This window comes from Puntigrus tetrazona, chromosome 7 (genome assembly GCF_018831695.1).
Source record: "Puntigrus tetrazona isolate hp1 chromosome 7, ASM1883169v1, whole genome shotgun sequence".
Lineage (NCBI taxonomy): Eukaryota > Metazoa > Chordata > Actinopteri > Cypriniformes > Cyprinidae > Puntigrus > Puntigrus tetrazona.
Genome location: NC_056705.1, coordinates 10107324 through 10130583, shown reverse-complemented (window position 1 = coordinate 10130583; position 23260 = coordinate 10107324). Strand labels below are relative to the sequence as shown.

The window sequence follows — 23260 nt, the reverse complement described above, 5'->3', positions numbered from 1 at the left end:
CCCTTCATTTTTGTTTCGAATAACCATGCCACTCAATGTGATACTTTATCGCTGCATTGAATCGAATAATCCTCACACAAAAGCTACAAACTCTTATGTGTTTTAAGCCGTCTCACGTTCCCTGCGGTCTTCATTTAGTGCAAGCGATGGCAGCTTTATTCGCCTGCTTAATTTATGTGAATGCCAGCAGACGGATTGTTTGCATTCTGGGACTGAAGATAGAGTTATTGATTCCCTTTAAAGCGCGTGAGGGGAATCTCAGCCCATTTGTGAGAAATAACACACTCCACGCCGTGGCTCTAGCTTGTAAATAGCTAGCTGTCATTTATTTAAGATTATTACCCAAATACTCAGTTTGCGTTTCTGTCTGCTGGGCAAGAATTGGGTTTTTAGGCAGGACTCCCATCGCTGAAATCGCGTCTGTTTGAAAACATCAAATAACAGAAGCGTTTTATGTGACAGTCACACCCCAAATTAATTAAGAGGGCTAATTTTTTATTTCTGCACGGGGCACTGTTGAGTGTTGCTTTTAAACATTCCAAGCCCGAGGATCGCGAGGCTATTTCTGTGGCGCTTTGCTCTCGCCTCGAGTTTTATATTTGTTTTGGGAAGATTCTGCAGTGTATTGTGTTTGGTGGCTGCCGAGGATTTTTCCTCATCCAAAAATTCCTTTGTCTTACAGCGAAATGCTCCAACGACTTTGATTACGGTGTCGTTCCAAAGCCTAGTTGGCTGAACAGGCAGCGTTTTAAGGCATCGTGAGCACACTTCCCACGCAAAGGCTGTTCCAAAGCGTAGGAAGCGTGACTACGCTGACTTCTGAGATACCTTTGGCAACATCACTTGTGGAAAAATGCAGTACAATGACCCCATGTGAGATGGATGACACAGGACAAGTTAATTATAAATATACGCTGCCGTTCAAATGTTTAGGGTTGGTAAGCTTTGGTAAGTCTTATGCTCTCTAAGGCTTCCTTTTTTGATAAAAAACACAGTAAAAACAATAATAAATGTGAAATATGATTACATAGATATTGACATTATTACATATAAAATAACAGATTTTCTATTTGATGTAATTTGTGAAAATTCCTTGTGATGCAAATCCCTGTTTCAACTTATTTTTAATCATGCCGTCTGTAAAATAGCCTTCAAAAATTCGGAGCCAAGATTTTTTTTTAACTCTCCTTGGCTGGATTTATCGATTAAAAATACAGGAAAACCAGGAATATTTTAAAATGCTATAATCATAATCGTATTAGATTGATATTAATTTATAATATAATATATTGATTGTATTTATAATTTAAAATTGTTGTTTTAAATTTATTTTAACAATATATTTATTATAATATACATTTATTTAATATATTCCTGTGATGCAAAAATTTTCAGCATCATTACTTCAGTCTTCAGTCTCACATAATCCTTCAGAAATATTTTAATAATAATTTGTGGACATTGTGATATTTCTTGATGAAAAGAAAATCCAAAAACAGCATCTCTTTGACATAGATTTTTCAATTCAATTCTTTAGTAGTAGTATTCATTTTTGTTAGCTCACCCGCATGCCGAGACCGAATCTTATCGAATCGGTTGCGTTTTAGGTCATAGATCGTTCCAAATGGGTTTCGTTTCGCTCGACGCTTCCTTAGAAAGTGTCTGGCATCGTAGGCCGTAGAAAGCCAGGCAGCTCGCTAGGTTTTGGAGCAGAGCCTGAGCGACTGGAACTTTTCTCCTAACCAAAACGTTTTCACACAATCATGCTATTCATTTTCAAAGCCTGTTAAAGCAAAAACGAGGTAACTGGATCCAAACAAGTTATGCATTCTTTAATAAAAGCCGTCTCGCTAATAATTCACATGCGTGGCACTGACATGTAGGCTTCTCGTAAGTCGTCATGAGGTCTCCAGATGGATGTCCGGTGATCGGATAGGTCATTCCCCAGAAGACTTCAATCCGGTCTGGATGACGGTCAGGATTCCAGAGCGTCGCACGGACCTGTTAATATTAAAATGCAATAAAGCTGCTAATGAACCTCTGGCACTTATAATTCATTCCTTTTTACTCTGCGGTGACTCGTTTTTGCGTTTTTTTGAAAGGAGAGCGATAGAAGCATTATGGGAGCGCTTTAATTTTACTTTTCATCTTTGCGGAGCAGTTAGTCGCATTAAATAGCTTTTTTTCCCCCATCGTTATAAACAAATTCGAAGTCACACTTGCACGGTCGGGTTATTTTTAAAGCAAGGGCAATTACGTCTTGGGTATTTTTTTTATTGGTAATTTTGAAACGCAGCATTGTTTGAGCATTTTTTGCCCTGTTTACAACGGACCGGTGTCTGAAACTTTATTTCATTATGGCAATAAATTCCAGAACTTTCTAAATATGTTTCCAAAAGAACATATTTTGGGGCTCCCATGACGTTGGCGCGTTTCCAAGCCCTATAATTGCTGGATGCAGTGAGTAATTGCTGGGCGAAGGGAAAAAAAAATAAAGAATCTTTTCCTGCGCTAATTCCCGCTAATGCAATAAACTCCGTTAGCGCTTAGCATCTACACAAACTGCTCGCTTCGTGTCCGAGCTCAAACTTCCTCATTTAAGACTGTTAAATGACTTATTAAGGAAGCTGCTTTGAAAGCTACAAGCTAAGGATGTTTGCCGTTGAAACCAAGGAGGCTTTTGGATCTAAAACGCACTTAGCGCTCTCACTGTATTTATTTGACAGCTAAAAATGTGCAAGGGCTGACACGTATAAATGTATAACGGGATATTTATTCATTTTCTTTGGAAAATGGTGACCGCGTGTTATGTAAGTTGTTTAATAGCGTTCTGCGGTGAAAGCGACAGTGAAGGAAATGATATTTTATACAGTTTCTGGGAATAAAATGTCTGATTCCTTTACCTTGTTTCATACAGTAGCCACCATGGCGTGGACTACGTAACTTGTACTGTACGTAACTTACAGAATTTAAGACATTGTTGTGTCCATTGGAGAAAAACAGAACTCGATTTAATGTGTTGTAAAATAACATTTTCACACCGTTTGCATATTTCTATGAAATTATTTCTTGATTATAAATGAAGCAAAATGTAAAAAAATTAAGTAATTACATTTTTTATTCATTCATATCTATTTTTTTGTATCAAACATGCCCTAAAAAATGGATAGAAAATAATTAAATACATTTCTTTCTACCCTAAAACACTATGCAATGCAATTTATCATTTAAAATACAAATTAAACATATGTTAAAAATTTATACTGAAAAATCCTTTGTATAGGGTTGTATTTTTACACATTTTTACACAATTCTTGACTATTTTTATTAGCTTTCATTTAATCATTTTTTTTCCCATATTTTTAATACAGCAGAAATAACAGTATGAAAATGGCTGATATTGTTTTTTTTAAAAGCAAGCAGTTCAAAACAATATAATAACAAAATGATGAAATAATTTGAAAGACATGAAATAATGAAATAAATATTAAATATATAATAAACAAATACTCTCAAAATTTTCACATTGTGTTCATTTTCATTCTCACGCACTGAACAATTAAACAATTAAACAATGACATTTTTTTTCTCATTTTACGTTTAAATGTTTTGCCTTTGCAATTATTCCTACTATCCTTAATTGTTCTTATTATTTAGCATTTTAGGCCCAAAATAATAATTTGTAAGTATTATTTTCTGCAGATGCAATTGTTGCAAGTATAATTGTTTTCATTATTATTTATTCATAGGTTAAGATGCGTGTGTGGATGCATTTTTTTGTGAATGCATTTTGCGATGTATTTGAAAATCCTGTAAAATCCTGGGGGCAGCTCCGGTCAGGGACAAAACTCCACACCTCAGGACCGTCCCCAGAAAACGGGGATCGTCTTTTGTTTCATCAAATACGTTCCAATTTTAAGGAATCCCATTTTCACCCTTGCATGTAAAAAATGTACAGTAAAAAAAAATAGTCGTTATTTACTCTTTTGTTGTTCCGAACCAGTTCCAAAAATATATCCTCCAAAAATCCTTACGGAAAAACATGAGGGTGAGCAAATAATGACCGAATTTTCCATTTTGGGACAACGGTTTCTCCGCTCCGGGGGGGGATTATCCTTGTAATAAGTCTCTTTGTGAACGAAATCTAAATAAAGAATAAAACCAAAGTTAGAGATACAGCGTAACTGGAGAGATTTCCTGTATTCCTCCCGGTTCTCTCCATTACCCCCGTTCCGCTTGCTTTTACAGAACACTCTCAATCCAACCATAACTGAAAGCACTCAGGCTGCTCTCTGTTGTGGTTTTCTGTTTACTGAGCTGGAAATTGGTGGGTTTTCTTTTTTTCAGCAGTACACTGGGAAGCCGCAAATGTTTTTTATGGAGAGAGGTCGAACGCATTAAGCATGTTGCAGTGTGCGCGCGCGTGTGTGTGTGTGTGTTTGCAACTCATTTACTCTCAAATGCGATGATGTTTATGTGCACTTCTGTATCGAACCGTGAGGGATGCTGCGTTGCATGTTGAATTTAGCGAGTGACCTGCCAGTTATCGTCTAGGAAATAAATGCCGTTATGTTGCATTTGCATTTCATGTCATGCGACTCTTTAATGACTTGCCGGTTTGCCGTTTTTCTTCCGCAGCCATAAAAACGGTGATCGAAGTGCCGATGGGTAGCAGAGGCCTCAGAATCACGGCCAAGGGACCGGACGCGATTGGTGAGATTATGCTTATTAACTTTGGGTTGCTTCGAAGTTTCTGGGTCCTTGACGTAAAGCTATCACGAAGGACGTCTCGGCTTATTCTGGAGGTTATAAGACTAGTCAGGAAGGGTTAAGACTCAAAAGGATTTTCAACATTATCACTTTGAATTAATCCAGCTTTCTGCCACAGGCCTTAGAGTGTAGTTATAATAGCGTGTCACACTTTTGACAATTAGTGATATAACATAAGGAGTTTTTACACACCTTTCCGGAAAGATTTTCCACAGTCTGAAAGTTACCGCCATTGTGTGTCTGTGAATCTTTCTGTTTCTCCTGGTTTTATGGCAAACAACTAAAGTGCAACGAGGTATTACATATAGCATACAGAAACTCAAACTTATATTACGTAATAGTTTATGTACATGGTGAATAAAAGAAGTATGTAATAATTCAATCACCCAAATGTGTATCAATAACTATTTTTAGTAGGATATATTATTTATATATTTTAAGTAGTTTATTATGTCTTTACTTTGTGACGCATTAAAAAGATATTTTTAAAATATTTCATCCATAAGTTAGGCTATGACATCAGGATAAAAATTTGAAAAGATATGAGTGAACGTGCGTAGGCAAAAAGATTGTATAAAGATGATTTTCAAATATACGTTATAACAGAATTATTTAATATCCATTTTTCTTCCTGCAAAATGTGTGTAAAATGGTCATAAACATGCTTTCTCATTATATAAGATGTATCTCTGAACTAAATCTTATTTGCATATTAATGTGTTTTGGGGAATAATGGGAATAATAATGGACAAGATTTTCATCATAATATATATATATATATATATATATATATATATATATATATATATATATATATATATATATATATATATATATATTAGAATACTGAAATATCATTTCTTTCTCCGTTTATGTGGGAGGTCTCCCAAAAAGCATAATAAACAAGCTTTTAGTTCCGGTGACCTCATATGAGGATCATATTTTGATTTGAAACCCTGTAACATTTTCATGCATCCATGTTGATTTAAGACACACAATTAAAAAATTTGACAGATTTAAATGCTAATTACAAAATATTATCATATTTCCGTGAGAGTGAAGACCAAAGAGAGGAGTCGTCTTGGTGAAACATCCAATCATTTGGTGTCTCTACAGAACATCCAGACTTAAACCTGTGACATGTGTAGTCTCATATAGGATGCAGGGTCTTAAGAAGGTATATTAACTTCATTTAAATGCAAATGCATGCAAATATAATACATTTATAATTTATTTAAGGGTGAAATATCGCCCAAATGTTTTTTTAAAAAAGCTTTGTGAGAATTATCCACATTATTTCTATAGGAATATAGTATAATTGAGTATATAGGACTTTTTAATATTCTATAAAATATATATATATATATATATATATATATATATATATATATATATATATATATATATATATATATATATATATAAAAAATTAGGTTCATTAATTTCAGCATAAATTTAACAGAGTAATATAAAATATGTATTTATTTATCTATTTATTTATTTAAATATCAGCCAAAATATATATATATATATATATATATATATATATATATATATATATATATATATATATATATATATATATATATATATATATTTATTTATTTTATGGCTTTGTGACATTCCTCCACATTTGAGTAATTCTTTATTTAGGAATAAACTCTGCATGGTTATATACATGGATGCATGGACATTTTAAAGGAAATTTTCTTGATTATATGGAATAGCTTTCACTGCATATTTACACAAAATCAACCTTCAGTGAAAGTCTGACCTCTCACACTGTCATTTCAGTTATCTTGAGCTTTTCCCCCTAACATTTGGGGTTTTTCAATTTGTAACTTTTGCTCCTCTCAGGAAGTCCCAGGCCATCAGAAGCATCTCAGTCTGACTTTCCAAAGAGCTCTTCCAACTTCTGCAATATAGTCTGAATTTTACAATACTTCCACAGTGACACGGCCAAACTGTATTTGACACGGTCGCCTGCTGTAGCAGCACAGTGTGGGAATGCATATGGATTTTATATCTGTATCTAGCCTGAAATACCAAAAAAAAGAGATTTCCTATTACCTGAGTGGGACTGGCAAATGCTAAGAGGTTTGAGGGAACTTTAGGATAGAGCAGAAGAATGAAGTGTTCATGCAGGCTAATTTGTGGTGGCTGAGAGCCCGGTACGATGGAGACGGGGCCAGTAATCTTGCAGACTTCCATAACGGACACACAGAGTATGCTGAGGTCCAATCCCAGTGATCCGTTCCACATCCGACGGACCCACACTCACACATGTACACATTTCCGTTCTGTGGAAAACCACTATTTTCCCTGTACACACACTGATATCTAAACCCTTTTAACCTGTGCATAACTCCTTTTTAGTAGTTTTGCAAACCAGAGTAGACGTCCATCAAGAACTACAGGGCATTTAGTTTTTTAAAAATGGGTTTGGACTGAGTTGAAGATTACTTGAGCATTGGGATAGATGATTGGTTCAAGTAATCTTCAACTCAGTCCAAACCCATTTTTTTCCGTAAAGGCATAAATATAGAAAAATATGTATAATCCTGTATCTAACAGCTTGGCCTGTTGATATGTGCATTGAGATTATGCATAATAGCTCTTTTATATTGTGCCAATAATTGCCACTGTTTATTGTTTCAAGCCATGAAATATCAAACCGCCATCCGATGTTGTAAATATTCAATGTGAACAATTTCAGATATAAACGTCTTTCCGTTGTTTGCAAATTGATACGCTGTTTTGGAAATAATTGCAGGTCCTTCGTGTAAATAGAGCGAGAGAACAACATGTGTTAGCGGTAAGGGAAAATCAAACAACTGGTCAAAGCGGCTAGAGAGCGGCTAGCGGCAGCTGAATATAATTATGCCTTCTTTTTTCAAACAGTTCGCAAAGAGATTCAATTCCCACGTTGTCATTCTGCTCTTCTTGAGGGTGCTTTGTGATAAAAATTGGCAGCTAACATTTATTTGCTCAGACAAACAGATTGGATGATGACTTTTCTGTGATGTGGCAGCCTACACTTTAGAATGACTGGGTTGAGAACTTTAATGTAGGAGTGAGAGAGCCAAAGATTAAAGCAAGGATTTTAACTTTTAGTTTAACTTTATTTCAAATGGGGACACAGAGTTCTTGTGAAATGCAGTTTGAAAACAAGAACAAAAAGAAGGAAAAGCTTCAGGGTGCATTTTTATTGGATCAAAGTGTGCATTATTCTAAAATGGATGGATGGGTGGATACGACAAATAGATGGATGTATACAATGGATGGATGGATGGATATATGGATAAATGGATAGATGATTGTATACAATGGATGGATTAGTGGATAGATGGACACAATGATGGATGGATGGGTGGATTTATACAACGGATGGATGGATGCATAGATGGATAATGGATGGATGATAGATGGATATATACAGTGATGATGGATGAATGGATGGATGTATACAATGGATGGATAGATGCATGGATGGATGAATGTATAGATGGATTTATACAATGGATGAATGATAGATAGATGGATGAATGGATAGATGGATGTATACAATGGATGGATGGGTGGATAGATGGATTTATACAACAGATGGATACATGAATAGATGGATGTATACAATGGATGGGTGATAGATAGATAGATAGATAGATAGATAGATGGAGATAGATGGAGATAGATGAATATATAGATGGACAATAATAGATGGACTGATGGATGGATGGATGGAGACAACGAATGGATGGATGGAGACAACGAATGGATGGATGCATACAACGGATGGGTGGATGTATGCAACAGATGGATAGATGGATAAATGGATACAACTGATGGATGGATTTATGGATGATACATAGTATATATATATATATATGATGGATGGATGGATAGATGGGTACATATGATGGATGGATGGACGAATAAAGATGATGGGTGGATAGATGCATCCTGTGTAATAAAGGATAGAATGGATGGATATATACGAAGTATGGTTATATACACAATGGACGAATAGTAATAGATGGACGGATGCATGCTGTGGCTATTTTTACACTGAATAATTATTTTAAGCAGTTTGCTTTATTCCACCGTATTTCTTGTTCTCTTTCAATTCTGCTTGCATTAGGTCTGGCGAAATTACCAGAAATCTAAGCATAAATAATTTTAGTAATTGAAAGTAAAGTGATATGTGGCCAAGTATGGACTCGGAATTTGCGCTCTGCATTTAACCCATGCAAGCGCACACACACTCACACACACACACACACACACACACACACACACACACACACACCGTGAACACACACCCGGAGCATTGGGCAGCCATTTATGCTGCCTGGCTTAAGTAACTGAGTAATTGCAAGTAATTTAGTCAATTAATTGATCTTCATGGACTATGTGGATATATTTTACTTTTTAAAAGAGTTTTAGGCAATTTCATTTGTTCATCGTTTGCCAGAAAACCACACATCCTCTGAATCCCCGCCCTCCAAACACGCAGAGTGATGGACAGATAGACAGTGTTATATATTTCAGAGTAAAGAGTGAACCGCTCCACTGACAGTCAGCGCTGCTTCACCTGTTTCAGCAATATCTGTTGGGTAAAATCAAGATTTTTCTTAGTGGTAATCACACAAAATCACTCAAAGAGCCTTATATGTTGTATTTCAGTGATTGAAGCTCACGCACCAAACAGCAGGAGAGAAGAGGTGGTGTTCAGCTCTTCAGGTTCTCACGCTCTGGGTAACAACACGGTGGAGTACCAGAGAGGAGCGGACAGACAGACCCTCCGCTGCTATGGACCGCTGTCTGCAGACTTCACTATTAAGGTGGGCAATGAAAGCCGAATGCCAGATTTATCTGCAAGTGCTATTGGAAAGCAGCAGGAACTCTTAGCCAGTCTTTCTCATGGATAGATATCTCCTTCCAACTGAACCCGAGTCATCAAATTGAAGTAAAAGACCAGTTCATGAAATATTTAGAAAAAAATTATTATTTATTTATTCAAACCAGCATTTCCTAACCTAACAAAATGTGATGCACTTTCTTACCAAACGACAAAAGTGATGTTTTTATAATGCTGCTATATAAACAAAACCACCGAAAAAGGGAATCCAATTTTTATTATATATAATATATTGTTATGTATATGGTGTAATTTATATTATTACAATTTTAGCAATCAGTATTGAGTGTAATGTATTATTGTTAGTGGCACTTCTGTTACTCTGTAGACTTGAAGTCTATATAAAACAACAGTGTATTTAACATCTAATGTTAAAATCTAGGCCTACTTTTTGAAACTTTTGATCATGCAATTTTATATTATGTATTTAAAATAATTAAAAGAGCAGTTTCATGTCTATACTGGTGTTGTTCAAGCAGTTGAGGTTAATAATATTTGATACGCCAATAATATAGATGATTATGAAGCTCCTACTTTTAAGCAGACTACTTTACTTACATAAAACGTCTTTGTAAGCACTTTATTATTTAATTATAATAATTTGTAAGTAGTTTCATAATTTGCTAATCATATTTGCATGATTTTAGTTGCTTTAGTCCAGTAGGTGTTCCTCTTGGAATATTACCAATAATGTAAAAGATATTTTTATGGCTATTTTAGAAAAATCATTGAACATTTTACAGTAAAAATACGCGCTAACCACAACCTGGAGGCGAATTACAATTACTCTAAAAGGCCTTTTACTGCACTTGCATATAATATCAATCAGCTGATATATGTTATATATTAATTAATTAATAATCGGTACGTATTTTTTTTTTTATGATTTGGCGTAGTCACATTCTCACAAACCGTCCTAAACCTGCATTGAATGCTAATGAAGCCTCATTCAAAAAGTTTGAAGCTTCGCGGTGAGTTTAAAGCGTTTACTCTCCACGTGAAACTGTAAACACAGAACGATGTGATTGTAATCATGTTAGACTTTCTCATCTCTCCACCTGGGGATTCTTGATTAGTCTTGACACTACGGCTTACAGTAACTGAACATGACTCATTACTATGGTTAATTGCGGCGGCACGCAAAACGGTATTTAACCAATCATCGCCGCTCCAGAAATCAAGACTCAAGGATGTTCAGTGGCAGATGATGTGGAAATCGTGACATGAGTTGGACCGTGGCCCCTTGAGTAAATTTGCTGCTTATTATACGTGTCAAACTCATGCGGTTTTTAAAAATGAATGGGCTTTTATCTGATATTGTTGTGATGTGGTTATGAACAGCCCTATTGAAGTAAACGATCAGACGCGTTCTGACTCATTTGGGTTCTCCTCAGGTAAGGTACGCCGGCCCGAAAGACACTGTGATGCAGTTCATATTTTACCAGCCCATCCGATACCAGTGGAAGGAAACCGACTTCTTCCCCTGCTCCGTCACCTGTGGAGGAGGTGAGTCACGAATTCATAAGATGTAGCCATTTTGAATCATTCCCATTGATTTGAATGGTCTGAATACGTTTTACATACCTAATAATTACGATAAATCAACAATTATTTTCAGATTATGGCTGACAACCGACTGCCAATTATACATTTAAAATACTTCACTATTTTGTCTAAATAAATGACAAACTTTAAACTGAAATCTGTCACTTTGAATGGGAATTAAGTCGTCACAAAATGCATTGATAAATATATATGTATTGTATTGCTGAGTGTCAAGCAATGCCAATACAAATAAATGTAAAAATCTTTCATGTTGGCATATAATTGATTTAGAACTCATATATGGATGAATATGATTCATGCGTGTATTATCATACACACTATTTAAAACGCCGTTTTGTCATAAACTACTGCTTTTTAGATTCTGAAAGTCGTCGGATGTGTCTTTGGATAATAATAATTTATTATAGTTTTATGACTGTCAGTTTTGCTGCTTGTTGGACTTATTTTCTACCCTGAAGAGTATTATCTTTAATTTTGAAAATAAATGTAATGAAGTGCAAATAAATATTTAATATCTGCTGATATACGCAGCTGATATACTGCATGTCGACCAACCAAGCTTTACCTGTAATACAATAATATATGATACATGAATGTATTACCGTGCATTTTAGCAGAAAAAAGTGCAAACGCTACAGTAAAAACCTGTTAAACAATACATTCTTGTAAAACGTAGAAGGAAAAAGCAAAAAAGAATTCCCTGCATTGCATTTAAAATTTAGTTTTTTCTTTAAAATCACTGTTTCTTCTTAGTTTATCCAAAAACTTTTTTTTCCCCGCAACCACAGCTGCCATTTTTTTACTGTAATTTTTACCGATTTTTTTTTTTTTACACTGTATACAGCTTCCACTTTTTTTAGGTTCTGAAAGCTTTTCGATGCGTTTTTCGTCTAATGTTGATCTCTGATAAATATTTGCCTATCATTTTTGATCCTTAACCGTGCTTTGCGTCGTCCCCGAAGGTTACCAGCTGAATTCGGCTGACTGCATGGATATTCGCTACAACAAATCGGTTGCGGAGCACCTGTGCCACAGCTTCCCAGAGAACACCAAACCCACGCCCAAACTCAAGGAGTGCAACATGGATCCCTGCCTCGAAAGGCTGGTTCTGTCTTATCGACCATCCTGTGCATGAGACTTGTTGTGCATCAGCTTACGATCGTGTGGATGACTGTGTTTGTCTCCCTGCAGTGATGGCTTCAAGGAAGTGATGCCCTACGACCAGTACCAGCCTCTACCACGGTATGAAGTTATTTACTGTACAGCACACTTACTGCTCACATGCTGTTGGAGATCAGTGATGCTCACTGGCCAGAATTCATCAGGACCAGCTTTCGGATGTTAGTTTGACTCTAAGAAAGTCATTTTAATACTGGATAGTTTCAAGAAGGCTTTAAACTTTTATATGTAAAAGTATTACTTTGATACGAAATCATTAAAGGTTTGGGTTCAGTAAGACTTTATAATTTACTAAATAAATGTGTGTATATATATATATATATATATATATATATATATATATATATATATATATATATATATATATATATATATATATATATAATGTATATGTGTATATATATATATATATTGTATATATATACACACACACATATATATATATATATATATATATATATATATATATATATATATATATATATATATATATATATATATATATATATATATATACATATATATATATATATATATATATATAAGCATATTAAAATCAGCATATTAGATTTGTTTCTGAAGGATCATATGACACTAAAATTTCAATTTTGGATCACAGGAATAAATGTAAATATATTAGGATATATTAAATAGGATATATTAAATATATTAGGATAGAAAATAGTTACTTGAAATGGCAATAATATGTCACAATTGTACTGTTTTTACTAAAATAGTGATCACTTTGTTGACGCCTTTATATTATAACATGAAGTTACTTACGTTATAGATCTTGTCTTAGATCGCTAAGATTTTCTATTCAATATTGCGTGGTGCAGGTGGGAGCAGAACCCGTGGACGTCGTGTTCGGTGTCGTGTGGAGGAGGCTCTCAGGAGAGGAGTGTGGCGTGTGTCGAGGAGGACGTCCACGGCCAGATCGTGCAGGTGGAGGAGTGGAAGTGCACACACTCCCCTCGACCAATCAGCAAACAGAGCTGCAACGCCTTCGAGTGCCCGCAGTGGATGGCCATGGAGTGGTCTCAAGTGAGTCTCCTTCCACTTCTGATGACTGCTGACCTTCAGTAGCTCTGTCCTACAAACTGGTGAGCTCTTTCTGTGCCCTTATCCGAATAAACCGCGTAAGTGACTGAATCGAAACAATCGAGATGACCTGACTGAATGCATATTATTTGTCGTGTTATATTTTGTCTAAAAGATTTTTTTTCCGTTATTAAAAAACATTATGGGTAGTTTTCACAAAATATTAAGAACATTTTTCTATAGCCTGTTTTCATTTTAATTTTAGTTAAGAATTATTCAGCGAAAACTCCAATCCAGATAATATCCAATATTCGGAAATCAAATAAAAAAAATGTCTAATATAATAGATGTTTTAGCATCCATCCAGTAGATGGATTTAGCATTTTCCAGAGCATTAACGTTGCACAAAAAGGGGACATATTTTTACGAGAGCGTGTTGGCTTTCAAAGCATATCTTAACCGTAATACGATCGCATATCGGCATGCCTGAACTGCTTCGTGTGTGTGTCTGTGTTATTCAGTGCACGGTCACCTGCGGTCCAGGTTTGCGCTACAGAGTGGTGCTGTGTGTGGATCACAGTGGACAACACACTGGAGGCTGCAGTCCTCATTTCAAACCCCATATCAAAGAGGACTGCCTGGTCCCCGTCGCCTGCCACAAACCACGAGGTACGAAACTCTACATAGTCAGCAGCCTCACTAAACTAGACGTAGTAGACCGGATAAAGAAACACTGAACTGGAGGGAACTTATAAAGCGGAGATAATGAGGATAATAAACGACACACGCCAAAAAACATGACAACATGATGCTCTAATAAAGCTGTTTTCAACAGTTCTGAATCCAAGGCCCAGCTCCTCAAGACAATATTTCAAGAGCCCTAAAAATATTTCTAAAACTATAATGATAATTATTTTCAAAATTTTTTGAAAAAATGGAGTGGCTGTTTAAATGAATGTAAATAAATAGCTAAATAATCAATAAAATGATTAAAAGTAATAATTCTAAATATTTCTAATAATGTCATAATGTTCTTCATTGTGTAAACTTTTTATTATCCATAAATTTAAACAACTTTTCAAGTGATTTGTGATTTTATTTTGCATTGTTATTGTTTTTATTAATTTTGTTGGTTTTTATTGTTGTGTATATTCATTAATAGAAATTTTATTAATTTAAATTAATTTAATATTTATTTAATTTTATTTAATTTTATTTTATTTAATTTTATTTTATTTACCCAGTCTAAAATTCACACATTTTTGAATCTCATATATCTGTAGCTGTTGAGGGAACAAATTAAATTATGATGTATATTATGAAATATTTCTTTAAAATTTTTATGCCTGCTGGGACAGCCTTCTCGGTGAAATATACATTCAGTGCTGCCTTCCTTCTCTCGCAAGTTCCTTCGGTTTTTAGACAAATCAAACAATGCAATGCTGTGATTCATCATAGCTGGTTAGCTTCGTTCAAGGCTTTGAACTCTTTATGGAAGAATTTTCTGAAATGCCTTCAGAGAAAATAAATGGGAAATAAATCTGGAGCCAAGGCCGCTGATAAAGTGAGCAGTCACCGCTGAGCTCCATTCATCTACTAATAAAAACTAACATTAAAACACTGATATGATTAAAATGCTGTTAGGACGTATTTGTTTCAGGCAGGCATTTCAAGTTTCTGTTCCAAAACCTAGTAATAAAATTACGCTGCCCTTTAAGAAACCCCATTTTTGCAGCGTTGTGTGTATCTATCACAGAGAATATAATGATAATGCGCTCTGAAGAAAAATCCATCCGAGATAGTGAACCGCAGGAAAGAAACGTTTATCACTGATGTAATTTGTATTTGAGTGAGGTACAGAGTTGCTGACCGTGTGGAGTCTGTGTAGAGTCTTCGTCTCAGTGTAGGATGTTGCCTGTGTAGGCAGCGGGGAAGCTCACTAGGCTTTGGAACGCAGCCATTAGGGAGCAGCCAGGGCTTTTCAGACAGGAGAGAGGAGTGTGTTGTGCAGACAGACGCTCACCAAATAACGTGTGATGTGAATATAAAATGCTCCATAAGTGCCGACAGACACCGTGAGCTCATGGAGAGTCAGTCACAGTGCGTTTTAGCGCTCTTTCTTGCCGCGGAGTTAATTAATACCTGGGACTTCTCCCTGTCTGTCACTTTATTTTCCTGTCAGGTCCCTGTTACTTCTTAATTTTTTTTTTTTTCAGCGTTTTTCCCTTAGGAGAAAACACGTGAATGAGTTCTCATTAGGATCTCTGTTGTTTTCTCTAGCCCCGGCGAAATATAGCAAAATTAGTCCATAACTGCAGTTCACTTCTTCATATCGGAAATTATTTAAACAAGCGGTTGAAAAAAATATAATTAAAGAGTACAGAGCTATTAGAATGTTAATGCATTTGCTGATTTCGAATAATGAATTCTGAAAGGCTAAATGAATTGTGACTGATTTTATTATTATTATTATTGTTGAATGGATTTATGCCTGTGAATGTGTTTGTATTATTTATGTGACAAAATGCCAAAACAAATTAATTCAACAAGTGGTTCGATATGACTCCATGATCCACAATGTTTCTTAAATATTCATAAATATAATTATTTTTATTTAACAATATTTTTTTTTACATTCATACACATTTGGATATATATACTTTTACATTTGTTGTTTTTGTATTTTATGTTCTTGATTTTCTCTTTTTGTATTTTATGTTACCTGAATATTCCCATTATTTTATTTTATTTTATTCCCTAAAAACGCTATTTTCCCTAAAATTGTAGCTCTGTAGTCATAAACACTTTACTATCTTAATGTATTTTATTTTTATATAAATTTTATTTTATTTTTATCATTATTATATCAACCTTTTTTTATTTTATTTTAATTACATTTTAACATTATTGCTCTACATTCTTGTAAACCTATTTCATTTCATTTTTTATATACTTAATTTTTTTTACAACTAAGTTAAAACATGTCTGAGACCTCTTTGAAAGAGCAACCTTGGTTCACTAACATTTTTTCATCTGGGTCTCTCCGTGTGACTGTGTCTTTTCTCACTTAAATATGTTACGTCTTTTTGGCAAGACACTCTTGTCATGAAGTCTTGTGTAATTAGTTCAAGTGATTTGTCTGAGTACATGAATAAATTGCTCTTTTTTTCGTGCCAAGTCATGCCAAACATAGTCCCGTCTGCTCATGAATCAAACTTCCTTATTCGAGACAGAAGACTTGTGAGTTCAGGCACATAACAGGAGGTGTTTGTCATCTAGACGTCTAACGCTTTTCCTCCTCACACGTGTTTTACATTTACAGGCTTTTCTTAAATCCTCCAAATTTTCATTGAAGGAATACTTCACCCAAAAATGAAAATTCTGTCATAATTGAATCCCCATAATGTCGTTTCAAACCCTAAGATCCCTTATAATTCTCCTTTGTGTTCCACTAAACAAATGCACAGGTTTGAAATGAAACCGAAAGTATTTTTTTAATATATTTTTAAGAGAAGTACAGTATATCGTTCAAAACCTCTGAGTTTTTAAATGAAAAATGTATATTTTTATTCAGCAATAATGCATTAAATGCATCCAGAGTGGCGGTAAAAACGTGGTTTCTGCTAAAATATTAAGCAACTCATTTGTTTTCACTATTAATAACAACAAAAACTGCTTCTTGATTATTAGAATGATTTCTGAAGACTGGAGTAATGATGCTGAAAATTCAAGCTTTGCGTCACAGGAATAAATTACATTTTAAAAGATATTCAGATAGAAAAGAGTTACTTGAAACTGTAAAGATATTACATTTTCGATTCAATAATTTCATCCTTGCTAAGCACAAGAGACTTTAAAAGCATAAAAAAACTCTTCAACCTAAACTTTTGAACAGTAGTGTATTCCTTTAAATGTAATATCAGCCACTCAATGATGCCAAAATTCAAGTAACCCTAATCAGAAACATCTGTGCGCTTTTTTTCACCCATAATTCTCTTCGAATCAATCAATTCCTACACTTAACTTGAGCCTGACATGCTTGTAAAAACTCAGTGGGTTGAAATGACGGAGGCTCCGTTGCCTGCTATTTCATCTCGACCTTCTCGCGTGCCAAATCTGAGGACGTCTGCCATCAGAAAAACCCAGAAACCTCGGCCGAAGAGCCAAACCCTGAGCCCTCGGCATGTTCTGCCGTCCCACAGTCACCGACAGCTGTGATAATCCTCTTCCAGATCAATAAATGGTTGCTTGCATAAATATTTGGTTGTCACATGGAGATTTATGTTGAGCTTTATTAGCTGTGTTTGGGCTGGGGGGTTGGAGGGGAAGCAGCCGGACTCAAGCTGGCTTTGTAACCTTCAGTAAGACGTATGACCCAGTGATGGTACTACAGATGTTTGTAGCAGCAAGGGTTTCTGGTGAAATGCGAGTGTCCCTCGGCACTGATCTCGCACCGACTTGGCTTACTGCATCTTTTTGTCATCATTTATCTGACACTTTCATCCGAAAGAGTTTACAGAACACTTAATACCTTGACAGTCCTCCTCGGAGTAAGCTAAGGTTGTGCGTCTTGCTCAAGAGTACAATGGGCGATGGTTGGGGGATCACCGCTTACAGATCTTGAACCTACAACCTTTTGGTTATCAGCCCAGATCTTTGAATTGATTTTTCCACACCACTCTCAAACTAATGGCCTCCGATAAGTAGCCAAGCACCGCTTTTTACGATTACGAACCTCAAAAATGTTTTATAATTTTTTTTTTTTGATATCTGAGATTAAATTCTGTACTGTGGCTAGCTAGAGTTCCTATACCTATAAAAAGAGCGGTTTCTGTTGTGTATTAGATGCTGGCGTGCTGGTTTCCATCAGGCATTTTAATTAACTAGCTTAACCAGCGGATTAAAATGCGTTCTTTTTAGTAGATTTTAAATATTTAGCTGTTTTAGTTAGGCCAGACATGGAGATATCTGTTGAAAGAGAGGAAGATGGGTTTAATGTCTGCACATTATTTTGATTAACATTAATATTGTCCAATATTGGGTTTGTTGCTTTCTCAGAGAACCAACCTGTCGAAGCTAAGCTGCCCTGGTTGAAACAGGCTCAAGAGCTGGAAGAAACCAAAGTAGCACTGGAAGATCCAACGTGAGTTTTTCTTTTATTTTATATTGTGCATTATATGGTCACACTAATACTTCATTGCTGCCTTTCTCTAGAATTGGGCAATATTTGTGGGCGAATATTAACAAAATAATTTTGTTGGTTTGACAGCACAAAATTGAGCAAAATGTTAAATATCGTCATAATTGTAATTTGCTTTTGCCATTAAAATTCATAAAAAGCATTTAAGACGAGCCCAGTAAGTTTTATGCCTTTGGAAGATGTCTCTTATTCTCACCAAGGCTGCATTTATTTGATTAATATACGGTAAAACTGTAATATTGTGAAATGGAATTGTTTTCTCTGATGCAAAGCTGACTTTTCAGCATTATTAGCCCACTCCAGTCTTCAGTGTCACGTGATCAAAGGCTGAAAAATATCATCATAGTGGAATATTTTAGCTTTATCTTCCAGCCCTACCTTTCACTCACTACTGAGTATTTCTAGGTCATTTGACTATGAGACCATGAAATGTCATGATGTCATGTAGATAAGCATTACCTCTCCTCTGATTTATTGTAAACTAAACCTGTCCAATATCTTTGTGTGAGTTTATCCAGCAGGCAATGAGTCCATGGATTCAGTACTGGCTTTATCCTTAGCTTTCAAGTTGGTTACAAGCAAGCTCACACGGAGCTGGAGGTTCCAATGAAAGTTGTGTAACTAAAGATCAGCAAATGTTTATTTTGTTATTTTGGCTAATTTGATTTTGCTTTCAGTTATGAAAGCTATATATAGTATACTAGTATACTTTTAGTTCCATTTAACGCATTTTAAGACAAATCCATTCTGCATAATTCTGCAGACTTTTCCAGGGAATCTGCAGAAAATACGGAAAATGTCTGCAGATTCCGTCTGGGCTTAGCTGCGAGTGTCTGAATAAACATATAAATCAATCTTTCCCCTTTTATAACCAATAATCCACTGAACCGTGAATCCTCAGGTATCCCAAGACAGTCTCGGCACATTCTGCGCATTGCAACTCAATACAGTCATGAATTTTTCATTCAGAAACATTCTCAACCTGTAGAGATGAATTCTTCCACCTGTTACTCAGGGTTTCTGGTGACTTCACACTGGGAGTGTTCTTTTTACACAGTGGCAGAAAAATACATTTCACCCTGCTCTGTTCAAGCAGAACTGGACAAGAATCAGGCTTCATTAGCTGGTTCTTCATCCGAATAAAACGACCACTGAAACCAGAGTTGAGCGTGTCTGCGTTCTGACCTCTGTGTGTCCAGTTTCCTTTCATTACTTCAACAAGGCCCCACGGGCCACTCTCACCCCCTGTTGTGGTATTATTAGAGTTATCCCCCCCTCCTAGTCTCTGAAATGATACCCCTGTTAATAGTTGGCAGGGGAGCTTGATGGACCCCCACTACCCCCACTGAAAGCCGCAAACTGCGGGCTGCCAACATCCAGACAGCCACTGTTCCCTGCGGTCTACCAAAGGCATCTATCACAGAGACTCATAAAATGAGAAGAATGAGGGGCGAAAGTGTTTAAGAGTTTACAGAAGAGCCATTGAAGAACGCTTCAGTTCGTATACATGCATTTGGGAGAGGGGGGGGGTTAAGATCTACCGTTTGTCTGCAAACCCTTCTTGAATTACACTCTTGAGTGGAGTATATCAGTCAGTGATAGCAGCACTTCTTTTGCGTTCTGCTCCATTGCTCCTGTAACTAAATTTAGGGTGATCTGAGGTGGCGTGCACCAGGGCTCGGTACTCAGCCCTATCTTATAGAGAGCCCAGTCCACTTTGCTGTGGAATTTTCGGCTGGACGCTTGCCTCTGTGATTTGGGTGGGCGGATTATGTGGGTTGGATATAGTTGTGGAGTCTCACACCACATCTTATCCCTGCTTTGATATAAGTGGAGGAGACACACTGAGGATGGAACCTCCACTCAGACCTGTCGTCTTCCTGAACGCCAATCCTGAGATTAGAATCCGCGCAGCGATATACACACTCTCAGGCTGATGATACACGTGGTAACTTTTTGAGCAAATGTTGCCATTAATGGGCAACTAGACACAGGACCCATGACCGATCTAATATATCCAAATTTGTTACCCATTCTCAAGTGCCTGAGAAACATTGCTCAAAAAGTTGCTCCATGTATAATCAGCCTCATAGATGCACGCACATATAATCACCCAATCATGAAAATTCTGACGATTAATTACACACCCTAAGACCTTTCATCTTTGGTTAAAATCCAAAAGCTTTCTGTTCCTGCATAGACTACCACATTCAAGGCATAGAAAGGCAATAAGGAAACTGTTAAAATAGTGGCATTGTGGAATTTTGCGAACAGGCATCCAAGACTGACATGTAACAGAAGAAATTGTTGAATAAAGTCTTATTTTTGTGCAAAAAATATTCTTGTAGCTTCATAGAATTAAGGTTTAACCACTGATGTCAGAAGGACTATTTTAACAATGTCCTTGCTAACTTTACGGGCTTTTATTGTCTTGCTGTCTATGGAGGGTCCGAGAGTTCTTAGATTTCATCAGAAATATATTTTTTTGTGTTCTGTGAATGAACGAAGGTCTTATAGGTTTGGAATGGGATCGTGGTGCGTAATTTATCACAGATATTGTATGTTTGAGTACATTTTAAGCACACGAACGACGATGCGTCTAATTAGGAAAGCAAAGCTTAATTTCATGTGTTTTTTGCATTTTGAAATTTCAGAACACACAAACATGTGTTACACCCTGAGTGTTGAGTTATACTTTTAAAATATCAGGAATAAATATTTTAAAATGTAACATAATGAGAATAAGTTAACGCTCATATTCATACCCGTCCAGTCACTAATTCTCATCGCCTGTTTTCTCAATCACATGAGGTGTTCTGACATCATAATATTCCCTGAATGACACCCCTACATTAGTCCAAACATGACATGTTTGGGGCTTATGGGGAATTACAGATCTCATAAACTTTAATCCCTTAAGCCTGGAAAGTGTTTAGACAGTGGGCGGTGTGAGGTGTGCATTGACACCAACTCCAGGCGAGCGCATTTCCACAATACTTAAATACTTTCACAGATCGCTAGTGTTTCATGCGCGTTTTAGTTGCGTTTAATGACAACAGGAAGAAATGCACACAAGTTCTGAAAAGCGTGAGTCGGCAAAGCATGTTCATCTCTCTCTTCGGGGGTTTATTGCATTGGTGGTAAAGAACATGCCACGCTTTTATTCCTGAATCCAATTACTCACAGATCACGCAAGCTATGAATTTCAGCAATATTTTCCAGAAGAGTCATTTTCCTCTCGCCAGAAATATGGAAAAATCATTCTGTGGTTCATTAGGAGACTTTGCCACATCTATTTTTATGATCACGTTTATTCTAAGTGCGGTTGACTCCTAAATATCAAAGTCTTTTGGTCCATGTTAATGCTGTATTTATCAGTATACCCCCGTATTATTGTAAAATCTATTTTGTTTTCATTGCTATTATAGTACTTTTTATTGTTACAGAAAGGATTAAAGCCAGTGTTTCAAATTTAACAGACTTTTCACTTTTCCCACACAGCTATATGGATAGATAGAAACATATCAAACATATATAATTGCATAGCTTTATCTAAAATTACTATATTCTTTATTATATCAGAATATGATGCATTTTATTATTTATATAAAATGGTATATATAAATATATATTTATTTATTTTTATTTTATTTTTTTTTTTTTATTATTTATTTATTTTTAATTTTTTTTTTTTTTTTTTTTACTTAATATATATCACTAATTATTCTTGACTTGACCGATCTTGTCTTTGTGGGCAGTTAGGACAATGCAAAACAAAAAAACAACATATATATGTTTATTTTTTATCTCTTTTCATTTTTAATGACATTTGTTCACACAGACTGGTAGTGAAACACACATTTGATTTGTGTGTGTGTGTGTGTGTGTCCTCGCAGGTTCATCCCGGGTCCGTGGTCATCCTGCAGCGTGTCTTGTGGTCTGGGTGTTCAAAGGCGTCAGGTGAAATGTAAAGTGCTGCTATCTTTCACTCAAGCCGAAGTCGAACTACCTGACGAAGAGTGTAACGAGGACAAGCCTCCCTCGCAAAGGACGTGTGATCCAGGCCCCTGTTTAGCGCCCCCAGACTCATCCTGGAGGCCCCTGAGGACCCACGAGATCCCTGATCAGCACGGCTACGTTTGGGAAAGCACGGGCTTCACTCCCTGCTCCGCTTCGTGCGCTGTTGGTGAGTCTCCACGAAAGCCATTAGAGAAAACAAGCCCTCTAATGCATTTGCTGCCCGAATAGCTTTTATCAACAATTTTCCACAGCGAAAGAGCTGATTTAGATTTTTACATGCACAGCTTTCCAGATGAAATGAAATTGGCATGAAATCTGAAATTGCTAAGAAAGCTGATAGTGATCAGCCCGGGCTGCAAAATGCATATTGAAACACTCCTCTGCCAAAAGCCTTGTTCCTCACAGCGTTGTTTTGCAGGCAAACAGATGGCTGTTGTCAGGTGTGTGAGCACCTTGAAGAAGGAAATCGTTGATGACACGCTCTGCAACGGCTCCAAAGCACCGCTCTTCTCGCTTCGCATCTGTAACCCTCAGCCGTGTCCTCCGAGGTACGGTCCGCACAACAC

General features: G+C 36.2%; 1 protein-coding gene across 1 annotated transcript in view; it reads left to right on the top strand.

The window, feature by feature from the left end:
* adamtsl3 (ADAMTS-like 3) overlaps nucleotides 1–23260 on the top strand; it is a 143408-nt gene that overhangs the window by 87580 nt on the left and 32568 nt on the right. Inside the window, exons 8-17 of the mRNA XM_043245368.1 lie at nucleotides 4639–4713; nucleotides 9454–9611; nucleotides 11083–11194; nucleotides 12217–12355; nucleotides 12446–12496; nucleotides 13273–13477; nucleotides 13996–14143; nucleotides 18533–18617; nucleotides 22571–22860; nucleotides 23113–23242. Of these exons, the coding sequence (XP_043101303.1) occupies nucleotides 4639–4713; nucleotides 9454–9611; nucleotides 11083–11194; nucleotides 12217–12355; nucleotides 12446–12496; nucleotides 13273–13477; nucleotides 13996–14143; nucleotides 18533–18617; nucleotides 22571–22860; nucleotides 23113–23242 (1393 nt within the window). The remainder of the gene's footprint in view (nucleotides 1–4638; nucleotides 4714–9453; nucleotides 9612–11082; nucleotides 11195–12216; nucleotides 12356–12445; nucleotides 12497–13272; nucleotides 13478–13995; nucleotides 14144–18532; nucleotides 18618–22570; nucleotides 22861–23112; nucleotides 23243–23260) is intronic.